The sequence below is a fragment of the Mustela lutreola genome, chromosome 13 (assembly GCF_030435805.1).
Source record: "Mustela lutreola isolate mMusLut2 chromosome 13, mMusLut2.pri, whole genome shotgun sequence".
Lineage (NCBI taxonomy): Eukaryota > Metazoa > Chordata > Mammalia > Carnivora > Mustelidae > Mustela > Mustela lutreola.
The window spans coordinates 85,862,667-85,890,441 of record NC_081302.1 but is presented as its reverse complement, the minus strand read 5'-3'; the positions used below and the strand labels follow the sequence as shown (position 1 = coordinate 85,890,441).

The following is a 27,775-nucleotide window of genomic DNA, read 5'->3' as shown; positions in this document are numbered from 1 at the left end:
ACCCCACCTTTTTTAAGATTTTATTTTTGAGAGGTCTCCACACCCAACATGATGCTCCAACTTAAAATTCAAATATCAAGAGTCCCACACTCCACTGACTGTACCAGCCAGACACCCCTGGAAAATTATTTTCTAATGTTGAGTAAACCTAACAGTAAATACTTTGGTTAATAGGTGCCGGTTCCTGTTTTTCTGCCTGCCTCATTGGGTAGCAGTGAGAAGATCCCTGCAGTGGCTGAGGAGCTAAAAAGCAAAGTTTCTTCAGATCCTCTTGATACAGAGTTGCTTACAATGACAGATATGATGACTGAAGATGAGGGGAAAACAGAAGCTGCCAACATCAACAGTGAGTTGCAGTATATTTCTCTCTGTCATTAAGTGTATCATTGGTTTTCAGTAAGTGTTACAATTATTATAGTATGTTGCCAGGACATATCATTATGTTTCAACTTGATATGGGAGTTGTTGTTAGGGGGGCAAGCATTGCAACGAAAATGTGTTTTTGTATTAAGAGATCAGTACTCTCTCTAGCCACATGCTCTTTTAATGCCATGCCCAGTTTTAAGCAGGAATTTGTATGATTTGTATGTTTCCGATTTTAATTGTGACAGGATTTGACTTATAAGAAGATCAACTCAGTAATTCCTGTTTTAATGTACTAGCTCAGACACAAAAATAACTTATTATTGTTAATAATGATCCGAACTCTTATTTTGTAATGGTTAGCCCTTGTTTTGTTTTGTTGGTTATACTTAATAATTTGCATTATCTACTGGGATTTATCCTATCTTCTGTTAAGGCATGTTTGCCAAATGGCATAGCGTAGGTAAGTTGTAGATGATTCTCTTAAGAGTATTTATTCTTACCCTCACTCCTCAGGTCACACGTAGGGTCCTTTTTCAACCATGAGCTGCCTAGTTCCTATTATCCTAGAGGATAACAGAGACATAACAAATTTTATGTATTTCATAATGTGACAGTGTTTGTGGAGGCATTTGTTACAAATTAATGTAGTGGGTTGCAACCAGTGGTTTTATTTGTTATTTAATGAAGTGAAATGGGAAATGTTAGGTGAATCTCATCAAAAGGATACTGTTTTGTGAAACTTTTGTTTCCCGTGTCTGTGTCTGTTTGTCTTTCTGTAGCCTATTACCACCTTTAAATGGATAAAATGCGTATTTTACCGTGTATTACCATATAAAAATGTTTGAAAACAACTGATCAAAACATTAGAAAGCAGTTGTAATTGAATGATATAGAAAACCTAGGTCACAATTCAAAGAGTATTGAAAATCCACCCTCATTAGTTTATTTTTGACAAGAGATTGCTTTTAGAAATACTCTACCTTCCAGAGTTGGTTTACTATCAAAGCATGCCTATTAACTTTTGAAAAAGGAGAGTCAGAAACCTAAAGGATTAAGTTTCTTTGTCTTCATGATTATTTAACAATTATAAAATTTACAAGTGTTCACATTTCAAAATGGCTATATACCTTTTCTTTTTGTGACATATTAATATATTCTTGTTTTATGTTTACATAAATGACATCCTTTGCCAGATTAAATATAGGTACTGTTAAGGTTCTTCTATTTTGATTTCTAATGATACTGTGAATTGATTACAGGTGTAATTATTGAAACAGACATAATTGGTTCTGATCTCTTGAAGAACTCTGACCCAGAGACACAGTCTAATATGCCTGATGTACCATACGAACCAGATTTGGATATCGAAATAGATTTCCCCAGAGGTACTCAAAATGCTATTTTATTCTTTAAGTGTGAACTACAGTTATGAAATTTTTAGTTATGATTATTAATCCTTTAATGTTAATGTTCTTGCCTTTACTGCTTATATTTATCTTTTTTTTTTTTTAACTCAAAACTCAACAGTTAATTTCTGAAATAAGGCATGGGATTGAATTGAAGTGACTTAAAGAGAATTTCTTAGAGCCTAAAAAGATACTTTCTCAAAGTAATTTATTATAGAAAACTTTGTAGATAGAGAAAGGGATAAAGAAGTGGTTGTTTCTTTGTTAAAAAATTAAATAAAATGCTGATAGTATTTTTCATAAGACTTTTTAAAAAATTCAGTTCATCTTCAAAGGAAAAAATTATTTGCAGGTCTTTTGTTATAAAAGAAACGTTCTAGTTTTCATTATTTTCTTAATGTATTGATGGCTAATAAGCACACCCAGTAGAACGTAAAGCATTTTATTTTGAGAAAAGATTTGATATGTTGAAACAGATTTGTACTGAGACCATTTAGATCTTAAAATTGAATTTCAGGTTGCAATAGTTTTTCTGATTTTATACATTTCCACGAAAATTTCATGTTATTCATTATACGTATGTTTTCTTCAGGGGTCTAAATAGGGTTAATCAGAACTCATAGACCTTTTCTTTTCACCCTCCCTGCAGCATAGGTTATCTCCATATATAGGTACTTGTTTATATTCTGTGATTAGTTCTTTGTTGGCTGTGTTTATGTATTGTAAACCTGTGCTGTTATATTTGTAAATAAAAATTCTTCTCATTTGATTGCCAGCTGCTGAAGAGCTTGATATGGAAAATGAATTTTTATTACCACCTGTTTTTGGAGAAGAATATGAGGAACAGCCTAGACCTCGATCTAAAAAAAAGGTATGAATTAATAGTATTTTTGCATTAACTACTGTCTCTATAGTGTTAGCTCTTTTTTCCTTAATTTTTTAAAGATTTTATTTATTTTTTTGACAGAGAGAGAGATCACAAGTAGGCAGAGAGGCAGGCAGAGACCGAGAGATGGGGAAGCAGGCTCCCTCCTGAACAGAGAGCCCGATGCGGGACTTAATCCCTCAGACCCTGGGGCAGAGGCTTTAACCCACTGAACCACCCAGGTGCCCCATGTAGTGTTAGCTCTTTAGGGGTGGAGCAAGGATATAGTGATCCACAGTTGTGCCTGAGGCTATGGAAAGACTTTTCCCCCCTAGATTTAAAAAGGCTTTAAGAGTTAGTATTTATTACTTCATTTCTAAGTAATAAAAAAGTCTCAGATTTACTTGTAACTTTACAGAAGACTGTTTTTGCCATTTAATTTTCCTTTATAATTTTATCCTGACAAAGGTTGACATTGTTGCTGAGAAAGTAAACTCAATTCTTGACAAGAAGTAAGGCTATTTTCTAGTGATCTGTTTTTTTCTGCTATTATTTGCAACCTAAAGCAGGATCAAAAGAAAAAATACGACTTTCACAAATTTCCCCACAAAGAAAGAAAAAACTGAAAAAGGAGTGAGTATTTGCAGTAGGATGAAGTTGATTTCCTGTTTGGTCCCATAAAAAAATTAACTCAAAATGGGTAATAGACCTAAATGTTAGAACTAAAATTACGAAACTCTTAAAACATACGCCCAAATCATTTTACCTTGGGTTAGGCATAGTTCTTCGATACGACACCAAAAGTACAAGAAGTAGCAGGAAAAAATAGGTGAATTAGGTGTACCACATCAAAATTTAAAACTTTTATGCAGTAAATAATGCCATCATGACAGCATAAGGAGCTTGAGTGGTCATTCTCCATTATTGGAATTACTGGAAAGTTCAATTTCTCCTTACATTAATATTTAGAATCCTTTTCAGATTATTTACTAATTGTGTCTTAGATTTAATTATTTCCTTATCAGTGACTCTCACAGCAGAAGTTAAAATGGTTTTGTTATACAAGATGGTTTATGTAGAAATATGGCATTCCTGGAGGTATATTTCAAGTAACTATTCTCAGATTCTGGAATACCAATCAGTTCTAAGCCTATAAATATATTTCTCTTGATTTGCATTTGTTGAGAGATGGCCTACATAAAGTTATGAAATAATAACAGGTTTTTTTACAAAAAGATTTTACAGTGGTGTTTTACTAATAGGGAGCCAAAAGAAAAGCTGTATCAGGATACCAGTCTCATGATGATAGTTCTGACAATTCAGAATGCACCTTCCCTTTCAAATATACATATGGTGTAAATGCATGGAAACACTGGGTCAAAACTAGGCAACTTGATGAAGATCTTCTGGTATTAGATGAGCTAAAATCTCGTAAGTGTTCTGATTTTGTTTCTTCTACATTGTATTTCAATTCAAGATTTTTGTTATAACTACCTTTACTTTAAAAAAAATGAATGTAGCTTACAATATGTTAAGTACATTTAAGTAGCTTTTATTTTACTTTAAAGTATTTATATAGTATATAGTTCTTATATAGTATAAATTCCTATATTCTTATATAGTTCTTATACAGTATAAATTAATTTCAGAAAGTTTCTTAATCTTAAGAGTAAATAATAATTACTAATTTTTTCCTCTCTTTTTAGCTAAATCAGTAAAGTTAAAAGAGGATCTGCTCTCTCACACCACAGCTGAGCTTAACTATGGGTTAGCCCATTTTGTCAATGAGATCCGACGGCCAAATGGAGAGAGTTATGCACCTGACAGCATCTATTATCTTTGCCTTGGAATACAGGAGGTTTGTAATTTGATGGCTACGTTTGACTATAATTGGTTGTTGTAGTAGTTTTGGAAAAATGTTAATGTTTCAAGAATATTAAGGGCAGCTTTATGGAACATAGTGATATCTTGACTTGCTAAGGCATGAAAGAATTTACTGTATTTGCAAATACTAGGGTATTATAAAGGATTTTCTTAGCTACTTTGTATATAGGTCTTTCTGTTATAATGATGTATGTTTCTAAAAATCAAGTTCTCCAAAACTATTGTACCATAACCAAAAAGAATTTATGTGAGAAATGGAGTTATGGTCAGATGACTCATTGAAACTCCTACATCTTTTGTAATGCATCTAATGAAGCTGTATATTTGTTACCATATATAGTAATTAGGATGGCTTCATTTCCTTTTTAAAATTGCAAATAAATGAATTAACATCTTGGGGTATAACCACATATGTATATATAGATCCATGCTGATATATGTGTAAACAGAAAACTGGGTTCCTTTGCAAATGGGTTCCTGTTTGAATTTCATACTTCTTATGTTCTTAAATTGTTAAATAGGGTATTTACTCAGTAATTCTTCTAAATCATTTATAAAAGGAGATCATTCTTTGGGTTTTTAGATAAATGTAAACCACATGTCTATGAATCATGAGTGAGCCTATTTTCCATAATAAACATAAAGATCAACTTGTAATTCTGAACAAATTGTTTGGGTTTGAGTCCAGGATCTTGCCTGACATCCTGTGTTATTTTTTGCTGTGGTAGACGATAGAAGATAGAGGGTTTTTTTTGGTGTGGTGGCTTTTTTTTTTTTTCCCTTTTAATGTAGAGTTTTGTTTATAGGCCCAGAATTTAATGATGTACTGCTAACAGTTGGTAGAATATGAAATAGATTACTCAGAAAATTAGAATTGTCTTAATTGTATTTTACTTACGTTTTCTTTAGGATAGAAATTTGCTCAAGATTATATAAGTGGTAATGGGGAAATAACACACGGTTATAAATTACTATCTGTTCAAAGGCCATCACATATTTTACAGTAACAACCTAAATATATAGTAGATTTTCCTTTTTTTTATTCTGTATAGATTTATATGTACTTTGAGCCACATGTTTAGATGGCCATTCCAAATGCCCAAACTCCTGAAAACTAAAGATTTTACCCTTTAGCTTTTCACATAAACTAATTTGACAAATAAAACACAACTTGAAGAGTTGTGAAGTTACTACTTCTTATTACACTTTGTTTGATTATCCATAGAATATTAATGGTCTAATTCACTAAAGGATTGCTAATGTTTCTAAACAAATACAGTGTACTTCCTTAGAATACTCTAGGATTATAATGTAAGCATATACATGCCCTGTATTTCCTCTGTAAAATTCAAAAAATTAAGAATTCTAAAACATTAGGACTCCATGGTTCTAACTCAGCATTTGTAGACCTATATGTTTCCCCCTTTTTAATTAAACCTCCTAGTAAAAAAGAATAAAAATAGCAGGTGCTAGGTATAGGTGAAAACATCTCAGTAAGAATCAGAATAAGTTATTTATTACATATAAATCCTCTTCAGAGAAATAGGATCTGGGTCTTACTCTTAGTGTCTTGTACCATGCAGCCCATATGGTAGGCACTCATTGACCTGTATAATTGTCAACGACTAGTACACAATAGACCTGTCTATCTAGTCACTATTTTTTTTTTTTAAAGATTTATTTATTTATTTGACAGACAGAGATCACAAGTAGGCAGAGAGGCAGACACAGAGAGAGAGGAAGAAGCAGGCTCCCTGCTGAGCAGAGAGCCCGATGTGGGGCTCGATCCCAGGACCCTGGGATCATGACCTGAGCCGAAAGCAGAGGCTTTAACCCACTGAGCCACCCAGGCACCCCTCGAATCACTATTTTTATATCCTTTGGAAAAATACCTAGTAGTGCAATTGCTAGGTTTTAGGGTAGTTCTATTTTTAACTTTTGGAGGATCCTGCATTACTGTTTTCCAGAGTGTCTGCACCACTTTGCTTTCTCAAACTACAAAGAGGGTTCCCAGACTAAGAGGGTTCCCCTTTCTTCACATCCTTGTCAACATATGTTGTTTTCTGAGTTGTTCATTTTAGCCATTCTGACAGGTGTGAGTTGGTACCTCATTGTGGTTTTGATTTATGTTTCCCTGATGATGAACGATGTGAATTTTTTCGTGTATCTGTCACCCATTTGTATGTCTTTTTTGGAGAAAAGTCTTTCTTGGCTGGATTAATTGTTCTTTGGTTGTTGAGTTTGACAACTTCTTTATAGATTTTGGATACTACCCTTAATCTGATATGTCATTTGCAAATGCCTACTCCCATTCTTTGGGTTCCCTTTTAGGTTTGTTGAATTTTTTCTTTTTCTGTGCAGAATGTTTTATCTTGATGAAGTCCCAGTAGTTCATTTTTGCCTTTGTTTCCCTTGCCTCTGAGATACGTGTCTAGTAAGAAGTTCTTATAGCTGATGTCAGAGACATCAGATGTCAGAGGCTGCCATGCTGCCTTCTAGGATTTTGTTGGATTCCTGTATCACATTTAGCTTTCTTCATCCATTTTGAATTTATTTTTTGTGTGGTGTAAGAAAGTTGTCCAGTTTCCTTCTTCTGCTTGTGGGTGTCCAGTTTTCCCAATACCATTTGTTGAAGAGATTGTCTTTTACAGTTGAGGGTATGTTTCTGGGTTCTCTGTTTTGTTCACTGATCTGTAAGTCAATTTTTGTGCCAGTCTCATACTGTCTTGATGACAGCTTTATTTATTTATTTATTTAAAAGATTTTATTTATTTATTTGACAGACAGAGATCACAAGTAGGTAGAGAGGCAGGCAGAGAGAGAGAGAGAGAGAGAGGAGGAAGCAGGCTCTCTGCGGAGCAGGCAGCCCGATGTGGGGCTCGATCCTAGGACACTGGGATCATGACCTGAGCCAAAGGCAGAGGCTTTAACCCACTGAGCCACCCAGGCGCCCTGACAGCTTTATTTTTTTAAAGATTTTATTTATTTGAGAGAGCGGGTGAGCATGACCAGTGGGGAGGGGCAGAGGGAGAAGCAGACTCCCCGCTGAGCAGAGAGCCCCATGCAGAACTTGATCCCAGGACTCTGGGATCATGACCTGAGCTGACAGCAGACACTTACCCAGCTGAGCCACCCAGGCTCCCCTGATTACAGCTTTAATAGTACAGCTTGAAATCTAGTTGTGATGCTTTTGGTTTTCTTTTTCAACATTATTTCAGCTATTTGGGGTCTTTTCTGGCTCCATAGTTTTAGAATTGTTGGTTCCAGCTCTGAGAAAAATTCTGGTTTTTGATAGGGATTGTATGAATGTGTGGATTGCTTTGGGTAGCATAGACATTTTAATAATATTTGTTTTTCTGATCCATAAGCATGGAATGTTTTTCCATTTTTTGGTGTCCTCCTCAATTTCTTTCATAAGCGTTCTACAGTTTTCAGGGTATAGATCTTTTACCTGTTTGGTTAGGCTTATTCCTAGGTATTTTATGGTTTTTTGGTGCACTTGTGATGGGGATCAATTCCTTTGATTTCTCTTTTTGCGGCTTCATTATTGGTGTATAGAAATCTTACAGATTTCTGTGCATTGATTTTATATCTTGCCACTTTTCTGAATTCCTATATCAATTCTAGCAATTTTTTGGGTGGAGTCTTTCAGGTTTTCTGCAGAGTATCATGTTGTATGTGAGAAGTGAAAGTTTGAGTTCTTCCTTGCTGATTAGGTTGCATTTTATTTCTTTTTCTTGTGTGATTGCTGAGGCTAGAACTTCCAGTATTTTGTTGAACAACAGTGGACACCCCTGCCATGTTCCTGACCTTAGGGGAAAATCTCTCAGTTTTTTCCCATTGAAAAATTTTCATAAATGGCTTTTGTGATATTGAGGTATGTACCCTCTATCCCTACACTGTGAAGAGTTTTGATCAAGGGTACTATACTTTGTCAAATGCTTTTTCTGCATCTGTTCAGAGTATCATATGATTCTTGTCCTTTTCTTTGATTAATGTAGTATATGACATTGATTTGTGGATATTGAACCAAACTTGTAGCTCATGAATAAATCCCACTTGGTCATGGTGAATAATCCTTTTAATGTACTGTTGGATCCTATTAGCTAGTATTTTGGTGAGTATTTTTGCATCCATGTTTATCAGGGATATTGGTCTGTAATTCTCCTCTTTGGTGGGGTCTTTGTTTTTGGGATCAAGGCAATGCTAGCCTCATAAAATGAGTTTGGAAGTTTTCCTTCCCTTTCTATTTTTTGGAACAGTTTCAGGAGAATAGGTATTAATTCTTCTTTAAATGATAGAATTCCCCTGGGAAGCCATCTAGCCCTGTGATGGCTAGTATTCAGAATCTATAAAGAACTTTCCTGTTGCTTGGGAGATTTTTTGATTACTGATTCCAATTCTTTGCTGGTTGTGGTTCTGTTCTGATTTTCTGTATCTTCCTTTTTCAGTTTTGGTAGTTTATATGTTCCTAGGAATTTATCCATTTCTTCCAGATTACCTAATTTGTTGGTATATAATTGCTCATAATATTCCCTTACGTATATTTTGTTTGTATTTCTATGGTGTTGGTTGTGAGCTTTTCTCTTTCATTTATGATTTTATTCATTTGGATCCCTTCTTTTTTCTTTTTGGTAAGTCTGGCTGAAGGATTTATCAGTTTTGTTAATTCTTTCAAAGAACAAGTTCTAGTTTTATTCATCTGTTTTTGTTTTTGTTTTTTGTTAAAGATTTTATTTATTTGACAGAGATCACAAGTAGGCAGAGGCAGGCAGAGAGAGAGAGATAGACAGAGGGAGGGAGGCGGGCTCCCTGCGGAGCAGAGAGCCCAACGTGGGGCTTGATCCCAGGACCCTAGGATCATGACCCGAGCCGAAGGCAGAGGCTTTAACCCACTGAGCCACCAAGGTGCCCCAATTGTTCATCTGTTCTACTGTTCTTTTGATTACTCTTTCATTTATTTCTGCTCTGATCTCTGTTATTTCCCTTCTGCTGGATTTAGGTTTTATTTGCTGTTCTTTTTCTCGCTCCTTTAGGTATAAGGTTAGGAGGTTGTATATTTGAGACTTTTCTTGCTTCTTGAGAAAGGCCTATATTGCTATATCCTTCCCTCTTAGGACCACCTTTGCTGCCTCCCAAAGGTTTTGGACTGTGGTGTTTTCAGTTTCATTTGCTTCCATTTTTTTTAATTGTTCTTTAATTTCGTGGTGTACCTATTCATTCTTTAATAGGAAGTTCTTTAATTTCCATGTATTTGTGCTCTTTACAAATATTTTCTTGTAATTGACTTCAAGTTTCATAGCATTGTGGTCTGAAAGTATGCATGGTGTGATCTCTGTCTTTTTGTACTTGTTGAGACCTGATATGTGACACCCAGTATGTGATCTCTTCTGGAGAATCTGTTCCATGTGCACTCAAGAAGAATGTGTATTCTCCTTCTCTAGGATGAAATGTTATGAATATATCTGTAAAGTCCATCTGGTCCATTTAGTCATTTAAAGCCCTTTTTTCCCATTGGTCTGCTTAGGTTATCTGTCCATTGCTGTGAGTGGAGTGTTAAAGTCTCCTACTGTTACTATATTAGTATCGTTGAGTTCTTTATTATTCATTTTCTTTAATAATGTTTTTTAAGATTTTATTTATTTAACAGAGAGATCACAAGTAGGCAAGAGGCAGAGAGAGAACAGGGGAAGTAGGCTCCATGCTGAGCAGAGAGCCTGATGCGGGGCTCGATCCTGGTACCCTGAGACCATGACCTGAGCTGAAGGTTGAGGTTTAACCCACTGAGCCACCCAGGCACCCTGTTATTAATTGTTTCATATATTCAGCTGCTCCCAAATTGGGGGCATACATATTTGCAGTTGTTAGATCTTCTTGTTGAATGAACCCCTTTATTATGCTATAGTGTCTTTTTTCATCTCTTATGGTTTAAAATCTAGTTTGTCTGATATATAGGGATATAGGAATGGATACTCCAGCTTTTTCTTTTTTTTTTAAAGATTTTATTTATTTATTTGACAGACAGAGATCATAAGTAGGCAGAGAGACAGACAGAGAGAGGGAAGCAGGCTCTCTGCTGAGCAAAGAGCCTGATATGGGGCTTGATCCCAGAACTCTGGGATCATGACCTGAGCCACCCAGATGACCCATCCAGCTTTTTTTTTTGATGTCCATTAACATGATAAATGGTTCTCTAGCCCCTCACTTTCAGTCTGGAGCTGTCTTTTGGTTAAAATGACTGACTCTTTTATAATGCTTACAAGAGATGGGTCTTGTTTTTTAATCTATTCTGATGTCCTGTGTGTTTTTATTGGAGCATTTATTTCATTTGCATTCAGAGTAATTATCAAAAGATATGCATGTAGTGCCATTGTATTACATGTAAAGTCCTTGTTCCTATAGATTGACTCTGTTCCTTTCTAGTCTTTGTTACTTTTGGTCTCTCTTTCCCACTCAAAAGGTCCCCTTTAATATTTCTTGCATAGCTGGTTTAGTGGCCACAAACTCCTTTAGTTTTTGTTTGTCTTGGAAACTCTTTCTCTCTCCTCCTATTTTGAATGTCAGCCTTGCTAGATAAAGTATTCTTGGCTGCATGTTTTCCCCATTTAACAGGTTGACTATGTATTGCCACTGCTTTCTGGCGTGCTAGGTCTCTGTTGATAGGCATGCTTTAGCCTTATGTGTCTACCTTTATAGGTTAAGGATTTTTTTTTCCCTAGCTGCTTTTAGACTTATATCTTTATCTTTATATTTTGCAAGTTTCACAGTGATATGTCGTGATGTTGATTTTGTTTTTGTTGATTTTTTTTTTTTTTTTTTTTTTTAAAGATTTTATTTATTTATTTGACAGAGAGAGATCACAGGTAGGAAGAGAGGCAGGCAGAGAGAGAGGAGGAAGCAGGCTCCCTGCTGAGCAGAGAGCCCGATGTGGGACTCGATCCCAGGACCCTGAGATCATGACCTGAGCCGAAGGCAGAGGCTTAACCCACTGAGCCACCCAGGCGCCCTGTTTTTGTTGATTTTGAGGGGAATCTGCTGTGCCTCTTGGACTTGAATGCCTATTTCCATACTCAGATTAGGGAAGTTCTCAAGTATAATTTGTTCAAATAAACCTTCTACCTCCTTTCCTTGCTCTTCTCTGGGAGTTATGATTTTGCTTATTGGAGTCCCCAGGTCTACCTTCATGATCTAATAGTTTTCTTTCCCTCTTTTTTTCAGGTTCATTGTTTTCCATAATTTTATCTTCTGTATCACCTCTCCTGACCTATTCTCTTCTCTGCTCCTTCAGTTCCTCGTTGTGATTATGTCTAGTCTATTTGTGTCTTAGTTAAAGCATGCATGCACACACACACATTTATTTGTTTGTTTGTTTAGATCTGACTAGTTTTTAGGTCCTTTATCTCTGGAGCGATGGTTTCTCTGGTGTCTTCTATGCTTTTTTCAAGTCCAGCTAGTAGTCTTATGACTGTAGATCTAAATTCTTGTTTAGATACCTTGCTTGTATCTGTTTTGAGGTCCCTGGCTGTGACATCTTCATGATCTTTCTTTTGTGGAGGATTCCTTCATCTTATTTTGGCTAAGTTTCTATCTTTTGTGTGTTATGAAAGCTTGTTATATCTCTCTCTTCTGCACCTGAGAGTAATGCTGTATTAAAAAAAAAAAAAAGAGGTAATACACTGTCCAGGGCCTGATACTTTAGGAAGTGTTTCTGGTATATGGTGTTTGCACTCTGCTGTTGGATTTGGCTACTCTTTTGCACTGGTCAGTCCTCTGCAGAGTTTCTCCTTTCTTGCACTGGGGAGTATTTGGACCTTTTTCTAGGTGTGCTTTGATTTTTTTTTGTTGAAAAAAGCATGGAGGGGCACCTGGGTAGCTCATGGGTTAAGCCGCTGCCTTCGGCTCAGGTCATGATCTCAGCGTCCTGGGATCGAGCCCTACATCGGGCTCTCTGCTCAGTGGGGAGCCTGCTTACTCCCCTCTCTCTGCCTGCTTGTGATCTCTGTGTGTCAAATTAGTGAATAAAATCTTTAAAAAAAAAAAAGCATGGAAAAAAGGAAAGAAAGAGAAAGGAAAATAACAGAAAAGTCTGCTTCACAAAAAAGAGTAAAAGAAAAGGAATGAAAAAACCCAAATAATCAAAAAAATTACTATAAGCCTGATTTCAAAGAAAAAGAACAGGAAAAAAAAAAAAAAGAATAAGAAAGGAAAAAAAGACACCCAATCCAAAGAAAGAGAGAGAAGGAAATGAAAAAACAGAGTAATAAGCAAAAAACTGTAAGCCTGATTCTGGTGGCAGAAAAAATTCAGCCTGGTCCTATTTCCTCCACAGATGAAGGGAATGCTTTGAAGCACTAGACTTGGTGCATGTTATATGCTGCCTGTGTTGCTCTTTTGGGGGAGATCCCCCTGTGCTGGCTTGGAGTCAGTCTTGCTCCATTAATAAAAATGTGTGCCAGGCACATGGGGGCAGGATTGGATGTCATTGGCTCCGACTTCCACTGGGGGCCACTTTGTTGCTCTCTCATGTCTGAACATGTTGGTAGGAAGGCTAAAATGCCACCCTACTCTCTTGTCTCCAGACAGAGAATCTCATACCCCCTGCTGTTCTGAAAACTCTCACAGAAAAGTGAGGACCCTCAGTGAATTTGGCGCCCAGCTGTCCTGCTTTTTATCTTTGGTGCAGCTGGGATTCAAAACTCCAAATCTCCTGCATTTGATATATGGCATGTGGCTGGGGTTCAAAACTCCAAATCTTCTTCTTCTTTTTTTTTTTTAAATTAAGATTTTTTATTTATTTGTCAGAGAGAGAGAGAAACACACAGGGGGAGCAGCAGGCAGAGGGAGAAGCAGGCTTCCTGCAGAGCAAGGAGCGCATGTAGTCAGTACTCGATCCTGGGACCCTGGGATCATGAGCTGAAGGCAGATGCTTAACTCCACATCTTAAAGGAGCTGATACCACTCAGATTTGCTCCCTCCTCCAGATTAAAGCCTCGCTGTGCTCTGACTAATGCCCTTTGTCCCAGAAAAACAGTCCCCTACCTGCACAGTATCCGGAATCTGTGGTATGTCACTGTGAAAAGCAGCAACTAGGTTACCCATCCTTTGTGCCCACCCTTGTCCCTTGCCAGTGAAAAGCCGTTTGCTGGTGCCTACGGGGTCTTTTGTCCTTGGAAAGGCAGTAATTCCTCTTCCAGATATACTTCATGAAGGGGAATGATCTCTCCTAATGCAGCAGGAGATCCCTACACAACTTTCGTGCTCTTCCAGGCCAGAACCTTCCTTTTCTCCAGGAGTGGAGAAACCTCGGAGCTTGAGGTCCTTTCACTATTTGCAAAAAACCTGCCTCACTCAGTTTCCCTGGTTCCCCAGTCTGTGGTCTGACAGGTTTTCTTGTGTGAACCTGTGTCCCACTCTCTCAACCACTCTATCCCTCTCTCCCTTTTCTCTCCCTGAGGAAGTGTTCCCTTCCCTCCGGGGCGTGGCAACTTCTCTCTCCCCCAGTTTACTTCCACGTACCTTGGACTTGTTATGCTATCTCATTCCAACCATGGAGGTCCTTCTTCCAATCTTCCGATTGATTTCCTGGATGTTCCAGTGATCTGACCTCAATATAGCTATGTTCGAGGGACAAGGAAAGCTTAGGGTCTCCCTGTTTCTCTGCCATCTGAACTCCTTCTTATTTGTGTTTTAATTCAGCTGTACTTTTCGGTGTGTTTTAGGGTTCTCTTTACAGTTTCATTTAAAAATGGCTTTGGCTAGAAATTCAGCTTAAAAACCAGTATCAGATAATATAACTTTAAATTTTAGTGTAATAAAAGATAACAAAATGGGGGGGTCCTCTGTCCTACCTTTCTCTGTTCCACCCTAGTTCACCTCCCAAAGTCAGATAGTCTTTCCTCTCTTAGTTGTTTCTTCTGACATAACTTGCATGTAGAAATACGTTTGATTTTTATATGTTCATCTAATATTCTGTATATACCAATTCACTATTAGTTGTAGTACATGCTTTTTTTTTCTTAGAAATTTCCTTATATATATAATCATGTTATCTGTGAATAGAGACACTTTTACCTCTTTCTTTCTTATCTGCATGTTTTCTTTTTCTTGTCTTATTACATTGATTAGGGATCTCAGGCCTCCTCCCAACACTTAAATGCTAGTGGTGAGAGTAGAAACCTTTACCTTGTTTCTAATTCTTGGGTGAAGTTCCTCCACTATTAAGTATGATGTTGCCTGTCAAGGAAGTTCTCTTCTGTTCCTGGCTGGCTGAAAATTCTTCTTAGGTTTTTATTTTGTTGCTTAGGTTTTTATTTTTTTTTTCTTCTGAATTTTTATTTAATTTCTAGTTAGTTGATCTTGCTGAGAGTTTTTATCATAAATCGTTGTTGAATTTTGTCAGCTGCTTTTTCTGCATCTGCTGAAACAATAATATGGTTTTTCTCCCTTATTCTATTAATGATGGCGTATCAGTTAATTTTCAGATACTAAATCACCCTTGAATTTCTGAGAGAGCCTTCATTTGATAATGATATATCATGCTTTTTATATTGGCTGATTAGACTTGCTTTTTATTATTTAATGACATTGCAGAAGTTCATGAGGGTACTAGTCCATGTTTTCCCTGGCTTTGGTATTGGGATAATACCATTGGCCTCATTAAATGAATGGCAAAGTGTTCCTTCCTCCTATTTTCTGAAAGAATTTGTGGTAATTGGTATTATTCCTTCCTTAAAGTAAAGAGAATTGGCTGGCTTCCTAATAACCCTATCAGGAAGTTGAATCTCTAGATTGCTTCTTTTTTTTTTTTTTTTTTTTCTCTTTTTCTAGATTGCTTCTTATTGACTGAATTATGTAAATATTAGAACTCCAATTGCTATTAGAGGTTTTGGAGCTAAATGGATTGTTAATGAATGATTATAAATTAGTTGTTTTTTTTCCAAAATTTTTTTATTGTGGTAAAAAAATGTAGCATAAAACTTAACTGTCTTGTTTCTAAGTGTACAGGTCAGTGGTATTGAGTGCATTTGTAATTCTGTGTGAACATTACCACCATTCATCCTGATAACTCTTCATCTTGCAAAACTGAAACTTTTTACCCATTAGACAAATAACTCCTTGTTTCTTCTCTCTCTCAGCCCCTGGCAACCACCATTCCTTTTTCTGTCTCTGTAACATTGAGTACTCTAGGTATCTTGTATAAGTGACACCATACAGTATTACTCTTTTTGTGACTGGTTTATTGCACATAGCATAATACCCTCAAAGTTTATCCATTTTGTAGCATATTTCAGAATTCCCTCCTTTTTTAAAACAGGTTCTGTGTATGAACTAAAAATGTTAACTCAAAAAATTTTTTAACTGGTGAACTCTTCACTTTAAAAATGGTTAATGATAGATTTTTGTGTGTGTGTGTGTTTTTTAGTATAATTGAAAAAAAATTTTTTTTTTAACTATTCTCATCATTAGACCTATTTTCACAGACTTGATTTAATTTTATGAAAGACTACATGGTATTTATAAGCAGCTTTAAAAATAATCCTAAAACTCAGTGTAAAGGTAAAATATACTTTCTGGAAATCATTGCTGTTTAATGTTACTTCAAGGATGTGTACAGAAATAGAAGCTATTTTTGGAAGGGTTTTCATATTTAACTGTTGCATTTATTAATTTTGTTCACATCTGGCAAAAAATAATGTTGAAGATGTATGTTTTTTTTTTATTATGTTTATAGAAGGAATAGCATCTTTATTTGTGAGGACTAAGGCTTATGAATATACATAGGTAAATGTGTAGCCACTTCTGCATTGTATACTGAGGAGTTAAATGTAATTACAGATGTTTATCTGGGTCCTGTATAAAAGGGGACCATAGCATTTTTTTTCCCCTCCCTCACAAAATAGCTGATTTTCCCATAGACTAAGAAATAATGATTATGTTTAAAAACAAAAAGTGTATGAAATCCCACAGTTATGATTATTCTTTTATCTACTACCTTACACAAGTAAACTCATGCCCCTCACTCCAAATGTATTATCAGTGGAATTGTTGAATAACCTTTTCCTGTATCCTCCTCACCTCATCACAGTTAGCTAGATGTGTTTGCTGCTTTGTGTGTGTTTTTTTAAATGAAGATGGCAAAAGATATACTAGTTTGGCAACTAAGAACATGGAACCATATTAATCACTTTGTACTGTAGTTTCCTAGTACATTGTAGCAGTCCCTCAAAAACAGCTGAACAGGCTTAACTATATTATATTTCATGCCTCATTTAATTTAAACATTTCAACAATGACGCGTATTCCCTTTGTTTCCTAAAATTTTGCTATTATAAACAATGTATATCTTTCTTCCCCAAAACATAATTATCTTAAAGAACTGGTGCTTGTATTTCTATGAGATAAGATTTCTGAAAGGGTATTATTATTCGATCATAAAAGTGTATTTTTTATTTTTAAAAGATATAACTAGATTGCTTTCCAAAAGGATGAGGATCTTTTTTTATTTTGGCCATTTGAATTTGCTTTTATGTGAATTTCCCCTTTATTGTTTGGTTGTTTAACTCCATTTGTGAGAATTCCTTGTTGATTCTAGATATTCTCATTTTCTAAAAATTTTTCCAAGATTTCTTATTTGGAGGGATTAACATTTTTTTCTTTTTTAAGTAACACTGACATAAATATTCATGAAAAGAAGATTTACTTTGATGCAGTAATACTTTTCCAAAATTCATATTTATTTGCTTTTGGTATTTGATGTTCATTTTTTCAAAAGATTTTATTTATTTATTTGACAGACAGAGATCACAAGTAGGCAGAGAGGCAGGCAGAGAGAAAGGGGGAAGCAAGCTTCCTGTTGAGCAGAGAGCCTGTGGGGCTCCATCCGAGGACCCTGGTATCGTGACCTGAGCCGAAGGCCAAGGCTTTAACCCACTGAGCCACCCAGTTGCCCCTATTTCTTTTCTTTTCTTTTCTTTTTTTAAAGATTTTATTTGTTTATTTGACAGACAGAGATCACAAGTAGACAGAGAGGCAGGCAGAGAGAGAGAGAGAGAGGGAAGCAGGCTCCCCGCTGAGCAGAGAGCCCGAAGCGGGACCTAATCCCAGGACCCTAGGATCATGACCTGAGCCAAAGGCAGCGGCTTAACCCACTGAGCCACCCAGGCGCCCTTCTTTTTTTTTTTAATTAAAGATTTTTATATATTTATTTGACAGACAGAGATCACAAGTAGAGAGGCAGGCAGAGAGAAAGGGGGAGGCAAGTTTCCTGTTGAGCAGAGAGCCCGTGGGGCTCCATCCGAGGACCCTGGGATCATGACCTGAGCCAAGGCAAAGGCTTAACCCACTGAGCCACCCAGTTGTCCCTATTTTTTTCTTTTTAAAAGAAGTGTTAGAACTCTATTTACTCAATTAAAAAAACAGTAAACTCACTTAGGTCTTGTTGAGTTCAATATAAATGCTTTTATTGATAGTTAAATTGTATTAAAATATGTACAACATTTTAAAACACATTTCATCTTTCTTTGATTCAGAAGAGCCTTAAGAATTTGCCTTATATTTCATAGCAGCGGTGTAATACATTCAGAGTTTTGGTAATCCTTATTTCATTGGTTTCTTCCAGGAACTATTAAGTGCTTATTTTATGCTGACTTCTGAACATTGGAGTAGATATTGGAGATGACTTCTTTTGCCTATTTACTGCTTTCTGTGCATAGTGCTAACAGCTCAACATGTTATTTAATCCTCTGAACAACCTTACTATTATTCTTACTGGTTTTTGGTGAATGTAGGGAAGTTAAGTAGCTTACTCAAGGTTATATAGCTTACATGTTTTGAATTTGGTAAGCAGTTTGACTCAAAAGCCATAATATGCTCGGCTCAAGGATTTGAAATACATAAACAATGGTATTTAAACAGCGTCCTCATGGTATGGTAACTTGGTGGCACAGAAGTGGGACTAATTGATTCTAAGGATGTAATCTGAGAAAATAGAGCAGTGTTGATGACCTTTAACCCGAGCTTTGAAATAGATATAGAAATTCTATGGGGCGCCTGGGTGGCTCAGTGGGTTAAGCCGCTGCCTTCGGCTCAGGTCATGATCTCGGAGTCCTGGAATCGAGTCCCATGTCGGGCTCTCTGCTCAGCAGGGAGCCTGCTTCCTCCTCTCTGCCTGCCTCTCTGCCTGCTTGTGATCTCTCTCTGTCAAATAAATAAATAAAATCTGTAAAAAAAAAAAAAAAAAAGAAATAGATATAGAAATTCTAGGCAGGAAGGATGAAGGAAGAACAATGGCATTCCAAGAAGACAGAAAAATATATACCAGGGTACAGTTTTCCAGAACTACTTGGCATGCCTAGAATGTAGAATGTGAAGTGGGGCTGAGGTGGAGTATGAAGTAGGTAAGAGTCATATAGCAAAGGGCCCATACATTGATAAAATGTTTAGACTTTGTATTTTATCCAGGGTGTGAAACATGAAAAGATTTTAAGCATTTTTAAAGATTGTACTCAATATTTTTTTCTTGGAAGTATTTTTTCTTGCAGTTGAGGGTTGGAATAATATTGAAACACTAGAGCTGCTGATTTATAGCTAAATTAATTATGGGTCATGTTTACATTTCTTTTGTTTGTTTGTTTGTTTTTAAAGGTTTATTTTGGAGTGCGCACGTGTGTGAGTATAGGGTGAGGGGCAGAGGAGAGGTAGAGAGAATCTCAAGCAGACTTTACACTGAGGGCAGATCCCAGGGTAGCATTCCATCTCGGGACCCTGAGATCATGACCTGAACGAAAACCAAGAGTCAGACACTTAATTGACAGCCACCTAAGTGCGCTCCCTGTGAGGATAATTTTTGATTAAGATTGCTACTCTTCAGACAGCCCTGGCCCATCAGGACATTTTCTTCAGGGTTACTTTTTAGAAGATGCTGCTGTCTTTGTTGGCTTCTCCTTCGTTTCTGAAAAGCAGAAGTTATTGGCCTTTGGTGTTGGGGTAGATTAGGTGTTCATAAATTGCGTGCAGTTAGATATTTGTAAATTGGGACTGCCTTTAAAGGAAAAAACAACCATAATGTAGTTAGTATCCCTTCCCATACTACAGCAGTGACTCATATAGCTTATTGTCATTCCTTCTGTACTAGTAAGAGGACCAAATCTTTTTAATTCATCAGGGATTGACAGAGAAGTCTCTTCAGAAGGACTGAGTGTTGGCACATCATTTAGGAGCTACTTGTAGTAGAGCTGAGCTGAGAGCCTAATTTTTGGCTTGTTATTTTTAAGGTTCTGAATGTACATAGAAAGTGCTTTCCCCTTGTTACTTGACTTAATAGCTGAAAATTATTTCAGGATCACTTCCCTCTTTTTTTTTTTTTTTTTATTATGTATGCTGCTTTATGTTAAGAACAAAAGATACAAATTGCTGTTTCAAACATGGGGATTTCATTTTTGTGATTGTTTTATATAATGTGTACTAAGTTTACATTTTAAAAATGTCTGGGAACCACACTTAAAAAAAACTATTTGTTAGGTGTGCCTGAGTGGCTCAGTTGGTGAGTAAGTGTACAGAGTTTACAGTAAGGTCTCAGCTCAGGTCTCGATCTCAGGCTGGTGAATTCAAGCCACAAATTGAGCTCCCGGCTAGGTTTGGAGTCTACTTAAAAAACAACAGTAAAATTAAAAAAACAAAACAAAAAAACAACACCCAACAACTATTTATAATCCCATTAAATAGGTTTAATTGTGATATTATATTTGAAATTAATGCTACAATCATAACATTGAGAATTTCCAGATTAGGAAATGATAGAAATCCTGTTCTCTGACTAACCCAAAAGCAGGGGAGGGAATCTGACATTGTTACTTCATGGCTTGCCAGTTGTTTGGTTTGCATCCTAACTGAAAGGCATTAGTTAGGAATTTTTGCATCCTAATTGAAAGGCATTAGTTAGAAATTTTTGTTCTGCCATTTTGAAATTATGCTGGCTAATCTTCCTTCTGACTAGGAGGAGTAATGTTAGATCAGTTCAGATGAATGATATGCTAGTCTGATTTTTGATTAGTACATGGTATGTGTATGTGTGTATGTGTGTGTATATATATATATATATATATATATATTTATGTATACGTGTGTGTGTGTATATATTTTAAGAGACTTCAAAACAATTTTATTTTTTTTAAATTAATTCTTTTATTTTTTAATAAACATATAATGTATTTTTAGCCCTGGGGTACAAGTCTGTGAATCGTGGGTTTACACACTTCACAGCACTCATCATAGCACATACCCTCCCCAGTGTCCATCCACCACCCTCTTCCGACCTCCCTCCCCCCAACAACCCTCAGTTTGTTTTGTGAGATTAAGAATTTCTTACAGTTTGTCTCCCGATCCCATTTCTTTCATTTATTTTTTTCCTACCCCCCAAACCCCCCACGTTGCATCTCCACTTCCTCATATCAGGAGATCATATGATAGTTGTCTTTCTCCAATTGACTTATTTTGCTAAGCATAATACCCTCTAGTTCCATCCACACTGTTGCAAATGGCAAGATTTGATTTCTTTTGATGGCTGCATAGTATTCCATTTTATATATACACCACATCATCTTTATCTATTCATCTGTTGATGGACATCTAGGTTCTTTCCATAGTTTGGCTATTGTGGACATTGTTGCTATAAACATTCGGGGGCACGTGCCCCTTCGGATCGCTACGTTTGTATCTTTAGGATAAATACTCAGTAGTGCAGTTGCTGGGTCATAGGGTAGCTCTATTGTCATATTTTTGAGGAACCTCCATGCTGTTTTCCAGAATGGTGGTACCAGCTTGCATTCCCACCAACAGTGTAGGAGGGTTCACCTTTCTCTGCATCCTCGCCAGCATCTGTCATTTCCTGACTTGTTAATTTTAGTCATACTGACTGGTGTGAGGTGGTATCTCATTGTGGTTTTGATTTGTATTTCCCTGATGCCGGGTGATGTGGAGCATTTTTTCATGTGGCTCTTGGCCTATTTAAAGATTTTATTTATTGGAAAGAGAAAGCGTAAGTGGGGGCAGGGACCAAGGGAGAGGGAGAAGCAGACTCCCCACTGAGCAGGGAGTCCTTACATGGGCCCTCATCTCAGAACCCTGAGATCTTGACCCTAGTTGAAGGCAGATGCTTAACTGACTGAGCCACCCAAGCCCCTAAGTCCATTGTATATATTTTTTCATCCTTTTACTTTTCATTTACCTGTGTTTACATATTTAAAGTTGGTGTCTTGGGGCTCTTCACTGGCTTAGTTGGAAGAGTACGCAGCTCTTCATCTCGGGCTTGTGAGTTCAAGTCCCATGTTGGGTGTAGCGATTACTTAAAAAAAAAAAAAATTAAGTAGTTGTCTTGAAGGCAGCGTTGGGCCTGGTTCCCCCCACCCTTAAATTTTAATTCAATTGACCAATCTTGTCTTGGTTTGTTTAGACCAACAAACTCCCCCCCCCTTTTTTTTAAAGATTTTATTTATTTATTTGAAAGAGATCAGGAGTAGGCAGAGAGAGAGGAGGAGGAAGCAGGCTCCCCGCTGAGCAGAGAGCCTGACGTGGGACTAGATCCCAGGACCCTGAGATCATGACCCGAGCCTAAGGCAGAGGCCCAACCCACTGAGCCACCCAGGCGCCCTTTTTTCCTTTCAATAAAATACAATAAATGTTTATTTGGTCTTTGTGGGCCACACTGGTCTGTGTCATACACCCATTCAACTCTGCCACTGTAGTATGAAAGTAGACTGGGGCAGTATGCAAACATCAGTTGTGTCCATGTTTCAAGAAAACTTTATTGACAAAAATAGGCAGATGACCAATTTGGCTCAAAGACTCTAGTTTGCCACCTGGTTTAGACCTTTTAGTAGTCACAGCTAACATTGGATGCAAATCCGTCCTCCTGGTTGTTTTATATTTGTTATATCTGTTCTTTGTGGGGTTTTCGTTTTGTTTCTTTTTTCTTTCTCTGCTTTTTTTTTTTTTTTTTTTGAATTAGTTATTTTTATGATTCTGTTTTATTTCCACTATTGGTTTATTTATGCCTTTTAAGTTTTTTGTAGTGGTTGCCCTAGGATTTATAATATGCATTTCAGTTCATTATATACCTCAAAAATGATTGCACCTCTTTATGTATAATGTATGAGCCTTATAATAGTGTAAGTTTCCCAACTCCTGCCTCCCATTCTTAGTGCTAATATTGTCATACATTTTACTTTTGCCTTATTTTTAGATTACATTGTAGATGGACTTTGCGAACTTTAGTGTTTAAATCATTCTTTAATAACCCTCACTGGTAAGATTTATCATAGTAACTTATCAGTCATAAATTTGTATGGCTCACAGGAGTTAAAGAGAGGCAATAAGTAAACAAGTATTCGCTTACCAAAGAGTGCTAGAAGAGATCCTCAGGCAGCTACAGAATATTTCTTCCTATCTGTACCATTCAGAATTTTTCTTTAATCAATAATTTAATTACTCTTACTGGAAAGTCTAATTTTGTTTTCTCCATGTGCTGTATAATAAAAATTGGAGCCAGATACTCTGTTTTTATCTGACATACTGAAGATTTCTCCCAGTTCTTATGTTCTGGATGCTTGGGTGTGTATTTCGGCTTTGGGTTTTTTAGGCAACAGAGTAATTGGTAATTTTGATTGCTTATGATTTCTAGATATATAGATAAAGCCAGTAATCACCCTTGTTGTGTTAGTGTGCCTGTTTTATTTATCCTAAACATAAGATTTCTTTCTTTCTTAAGACATACAGAATATAAGTAATATGTTCACTGTTTATAATTAGCTGGTTTTCCTTCAAGAAACTTTTTTTTTTTATTGTAGTACTTGTGCGGTAGTAATCGAAAAGACAACATATTTATTGATCCAGGATACCAAACATTTGAGCAAGAATTGAATAAAATACTCCGAAGTTGGCAACCCAGCATACTTCCAGATGGTAATGCTCTTTTATTTTTTATTTTATTTTTTTAGAAGGTTTATTAATTTATTTTAGAGAGAGTGCATGTGCACGCGTGCACATGAGCAGGGGCTGGGCGGGGGGGAGAAGGGTAGAGAGAGAGGGAAAGAGTATCTGAAGCAGACTATCCACTAAGTGTGGAGCCTGATGCAGGACTCCATCTCATGAACCCTCATGCAATCATGACCTAAGCTGAAATCAAGAGTTGGATGCTTAACTAACTGAGCCACCCAGGTACCCGGGTAATGCCTTGTAAATAAAAGTGTTGCTTTGCTACTGGTATTTTTATTTTTACAGATAGTACATTAAAAATAATTAATAAATAATTTAAATTAGATAGCGTATTTTTCATTGTAGTTATTCATGAACTCATCTGTTCATCTTTTGTTGAATTAGAAATGAAGTAATTGATAACTACTGTTTATGAAGAAATTTGTAATGAATATGACCCAACTTTCTCTGGAGTAAGACACTGGATGTTTACTTCTTAAGCCCTTCAGGGGATATTGTGATACAAATTTCTCTAAGAAAACTGTTTTAGATGTGTGGAGAAAATGTGTTTGTGAATAGAAATCACCTATTTTTTTCAGGAATTCTGCAGATTTAAATTCCTTTCTGACCATTGTGTGCTTGTCCTACAGAAGAACAGAAGCAAACATCTAGTCCCTTACTCCAGAGATGCTAGTTCCATAGTCTGGTTTGCTTCCTAGCCTCTTTTGTTAAAGAGCTGCTGAAATTCATTCCAGTTTTAACCTGGTGTGAATGGAGGATTGAAATAGGTTTGTTCTTGAATTAACTTCATTTTTTCTAGGTGGTTAAATGAAAATTGTTTTATTTATTGTAATTCTTTAAAAATACTTCTATTTAAGGGTCAATATTTTCTCGAGTTGAAGAAGATTATCTCTGGAGGATAAAACAACTAGGATCACACTCTCCAGTAGCTCTTCTGAATACTCTGTTCTACTTTAATACTAAGTATTTTGGCCTGAAAACAGTGGAACAACACTTAAGACTTTCCTTTGGCACTGTATTTAGGCACTGGAAAAAAAATCCTCTAACAATGGAAAACAAAGCATGTCTTCGATACCAAGTGTCTTCCTTATGTGGAACAGATAATGAAGGTAGTGTGACGTTTTTGTTTTTGGATTGTCTGTGGGAGGGATAGCCAAATTTTGCCTTAATAAAAACTGTATTGGGTCACTTGTTAAGAATCTAAGGACTGCCATTTTCATAAAGTAAGACAGCTTATTATATATTCTTAAAATGTCTTAGTTCATTTTGTTTGAAAAATTGTGAATTACTGGAAGCCACATTTGGTACAATAGATACTAGGAATGAATAGTACTATCTTTTTTCAAGATTGGTCTTAAGAATTTTATATAACTTTTATTTTTTTAGATAAAATTACTACTGGAAAAAGAAAACATGAAGATGATGAGCCAGTATTTGAACAAATTGAAAATACAGCCAATCCTTCTAGATGTCCTGTGAAAATGTTTGAATGCTATTTGTCTAAAAGGTAAGTGTTTAATGATATTTAATTTTTTAAATGGTAGTATAGATTAGTTGCCTTAAATTTAACTTACCAAGAGGTGACTGTTTTTCACTGATCTTTTTTAGATTTTTTTCTCTCTTCTCACAGCTAATGTTTGTAGTCTCATTATTATAAAATACCCAGCTTATACTTCATACTTTAGGATTCAAGCATATGTTAAGAAATTGTTGTCTACCAATGAGATTACTACTATTATTGTCATCTTTAAATCAGCAATCCCAGTGATTATATAAAGCATACATAGAGCACAAACTTTTTTTGTGAAGGATCAGATGGTAAATATTTTAGGCTTTTTTGGGCTATAGAGCGTCTTCTGCAGCTATTCCATTCTGCCGTTATAGCCAGAAAGCAGCCATATACTATATATAAATAAATGGTTACATAGTATTTATTTATTTACATATAGTTTAGTGGTATAAAACTTGACACAAACAAGTGACAAGCTATAACTTGACCACACCCCTGGTGAAAAGGTATATTGAAAGGTAGAATGGATAGGTGGAGATGAAAATGGAATACTTAACATTTAAGCAGAAATGTTCCTTTAAGAAGGTCTAAAAGATACAGTGTTCTAAAAGTACATTACTTTTCAGCAGTACTACTGCTTTTCCCTGTCAGCCTAAAACCAAAGACATTTTAGAAAATTTTAAACCAATGAAATGTTTAGAGATCATAAATTTTAAGCTTATCTGTTGCTTTATATATGAACCCTTTAATTTTCAGAGGGTTAGTATGAACCAAGTATATTGTCTTAGGTAAAGTTTTATAAATTATAACTAGGCCCCCTGGTTAGTTCTTAAGAACTCACAAAAGCAGTGGTGTTATTTATAGAAAATACTAATATTTCTGACAGTGGTTTGGGGTGGCCCTGTTTGGCAGCAACAGTGTCCTGTCTTCCAGTGGTAGTTGGAAATCCGTATCTTAGAATTAGTTATAAGTTATTATTATTATTTGGAAATTAGTTGGAATCCCTGTCTTACATTAGTTGTTTTATTAGTTGGAAGTTATTTATTATTATTAGTTGGAAATCCCTATCTTACAATTATCTTGTTAATATTTTAAAAATTAAAATTCGTGTTGTATAGTGCTGTTAGGTAATTTTATAAGCTACCATATTTCATTGATTTTTAAGACATTTTTCAGATTTTACTATCTCTGAAGCTGGGATGCATGTTAATGATTAATTATCTTAGAATTATAACTGCAGTGCAGCATTTTACTTGTTTAATGGCAGTATTAAAATAATGATTAAAAATATTGTTTCTGTTAATGGTGTTTTGAATTCAGTGAAATACAGACTTTAAATTATGGTGGGAAAATAATCTTTCATCACAGAAATTAACTTTCAGAATATCTTAATGATAGAATATTTAATGTAAGTAATGAGCTGTGGTTGGACCACATAATATTGTTAGTAGTCATGGAATTATTCTTGGAAGAAGAAAAGAAAGTTGTGGGGAATTTTGTATATACTGTGAAATTGACTTTCTCCTTTCTCCCAAAGTCCACAGAATCTTAATCAGAGAATGGATGTTTTTTATTTGCAACCAGAATGCTCTAGTTCAACAGATAGTCCTGTCTGGTACACATCTACTTCACTGGACCGAAACACCTTGGAAAATATGCTTGTACGGGTTCTTTTAGTAAAAGATATTTATGATAAAGACAATTATGAACTGGATGAAGACACAGACTAAAAAGGAACGTTTCAGAAGCAATCGGGATAAAACAGCATTAGATAGTCATGCTGCTAGATCTTTATTATGGAAACATTTCAAGTTTACTCCTTCTGTTTTGAGTTTTGTAGCAGTGTACCCACACTGGGTATTACCATGTAAATAATCTGTGAGTGAAAGTTGCCATTATTCTATGTAGTGGTTTTAGGATACTTAACAAATACATTCAAATTCTTTTTTTATTATTATTTATTTGATTAGGTATGTTTGTAACTTTTTACATTACAAAATACAAATGAGAATGTGCCATGTATAATTTTTTTCTTGTAGTAAGAAACATCCATATTGCACAACTCTACTGTTGAAAGGCTTCCTTGAAAGGAGGCTCTTTTACTGGGTTCTTGACCAGATGGTTGTGTATGGGTAGCACTACTAAAAGTTTAGAACTTGCAGTGTCTTTCAGAATTTTTAAAATAAACTATAAACTAATAGGCTGGGTTTTTTGTTTTGTTTTGGGGGGTTTTGTTTGTTTTGTTTTCTTTATATTTCAGTTACTGAAGCCTTACAAGGTTATGTAGACAGATGCCATCTTCTGTACCAAAAATAGACAAGAGAATGCTGTCAATATTGGTGTACTGTAATGTGAATCTATACTGGTGAAACAACTTTTTGTTCCCCTTATTAAAACCTTAGTGTCCTTTTCTCATTTGTGGCTTTCTGCATCACCCCAGTCAATAATTTAAAAAAAAAAAAGATATATATATATATGTATATATGTATGTATATATGTGTATGTGTGTATATATATATATATATATATATATATATGAATGAAGAATGATGTTGAAAACCTGATCATTGAGACATTTTCTTTGTAAAAATGTCCAATGAAAGTACAGAATTCTGTTTTCTATGCCAACCATAAGTATTTAAAATCCCATTCATTTATAGAACTTTGATTTTTTTTTCTATCTCCACCCCCTAAAGATAGAGATCATATTGCAGTATCTGAATAGTACTCTAAAACTTAACCAATTTTATTAGG

The 27,775-nt window shown here is 35.8% G+C and overlaps 1 protein-coding gene across 2 annotated transcripts in view; it reads left to right on the top strand.

Moving 5' to 3' along the window:
- ZMYM2 (zinc finger MYM-type containing 2) overlaps window positions 1–27,432 on the top strand; it is a 113,017-nt gene extending 85,585 nt beyond the window's left edge. For both annotated transcript variants that reach the window (XM_059144722.1, XM_059144721.1), the window contains 9 exons: window positions 175–346; window positions 1,626–1,751; window positions 2,549–2,643; window positions 3,900–4,068; window positions 4,344–4,495; window positions 23,364–23,478; window positions 24,369–24,620; window positions 24,898–25,018; window positions 26,559–27,432. In XM_059144722.1, the coding sequence (XP_059000705.1) occupies window positions 175–346; window positions 1,626–1,751; window positions 2,549–2,643; window positions 3,900–4,068; window positions 4,344–4,495; window positions 23,364–23,478; window positions 24,369–24,620; window positions 24,898–25,018; window positions 26,559–26,751 (1,395 nt within the window). In that variant the 3' untranslated portion in view covers window positions 26,752–27,432. The remainder of the gene's footprint in view (window positions 1–174; window positions 347–1,625; window positions 1,752–2,548; window positions 2,644–3,899; window positions 4,069–4,343; window positions 4,496–23,363; window positions 23,479–24,368; window positions 24,621–24,897; window positions 25,019–26,558) is intronic.
- Window positions 27,433–27,775: the final 343 nt, after the last annotated feature.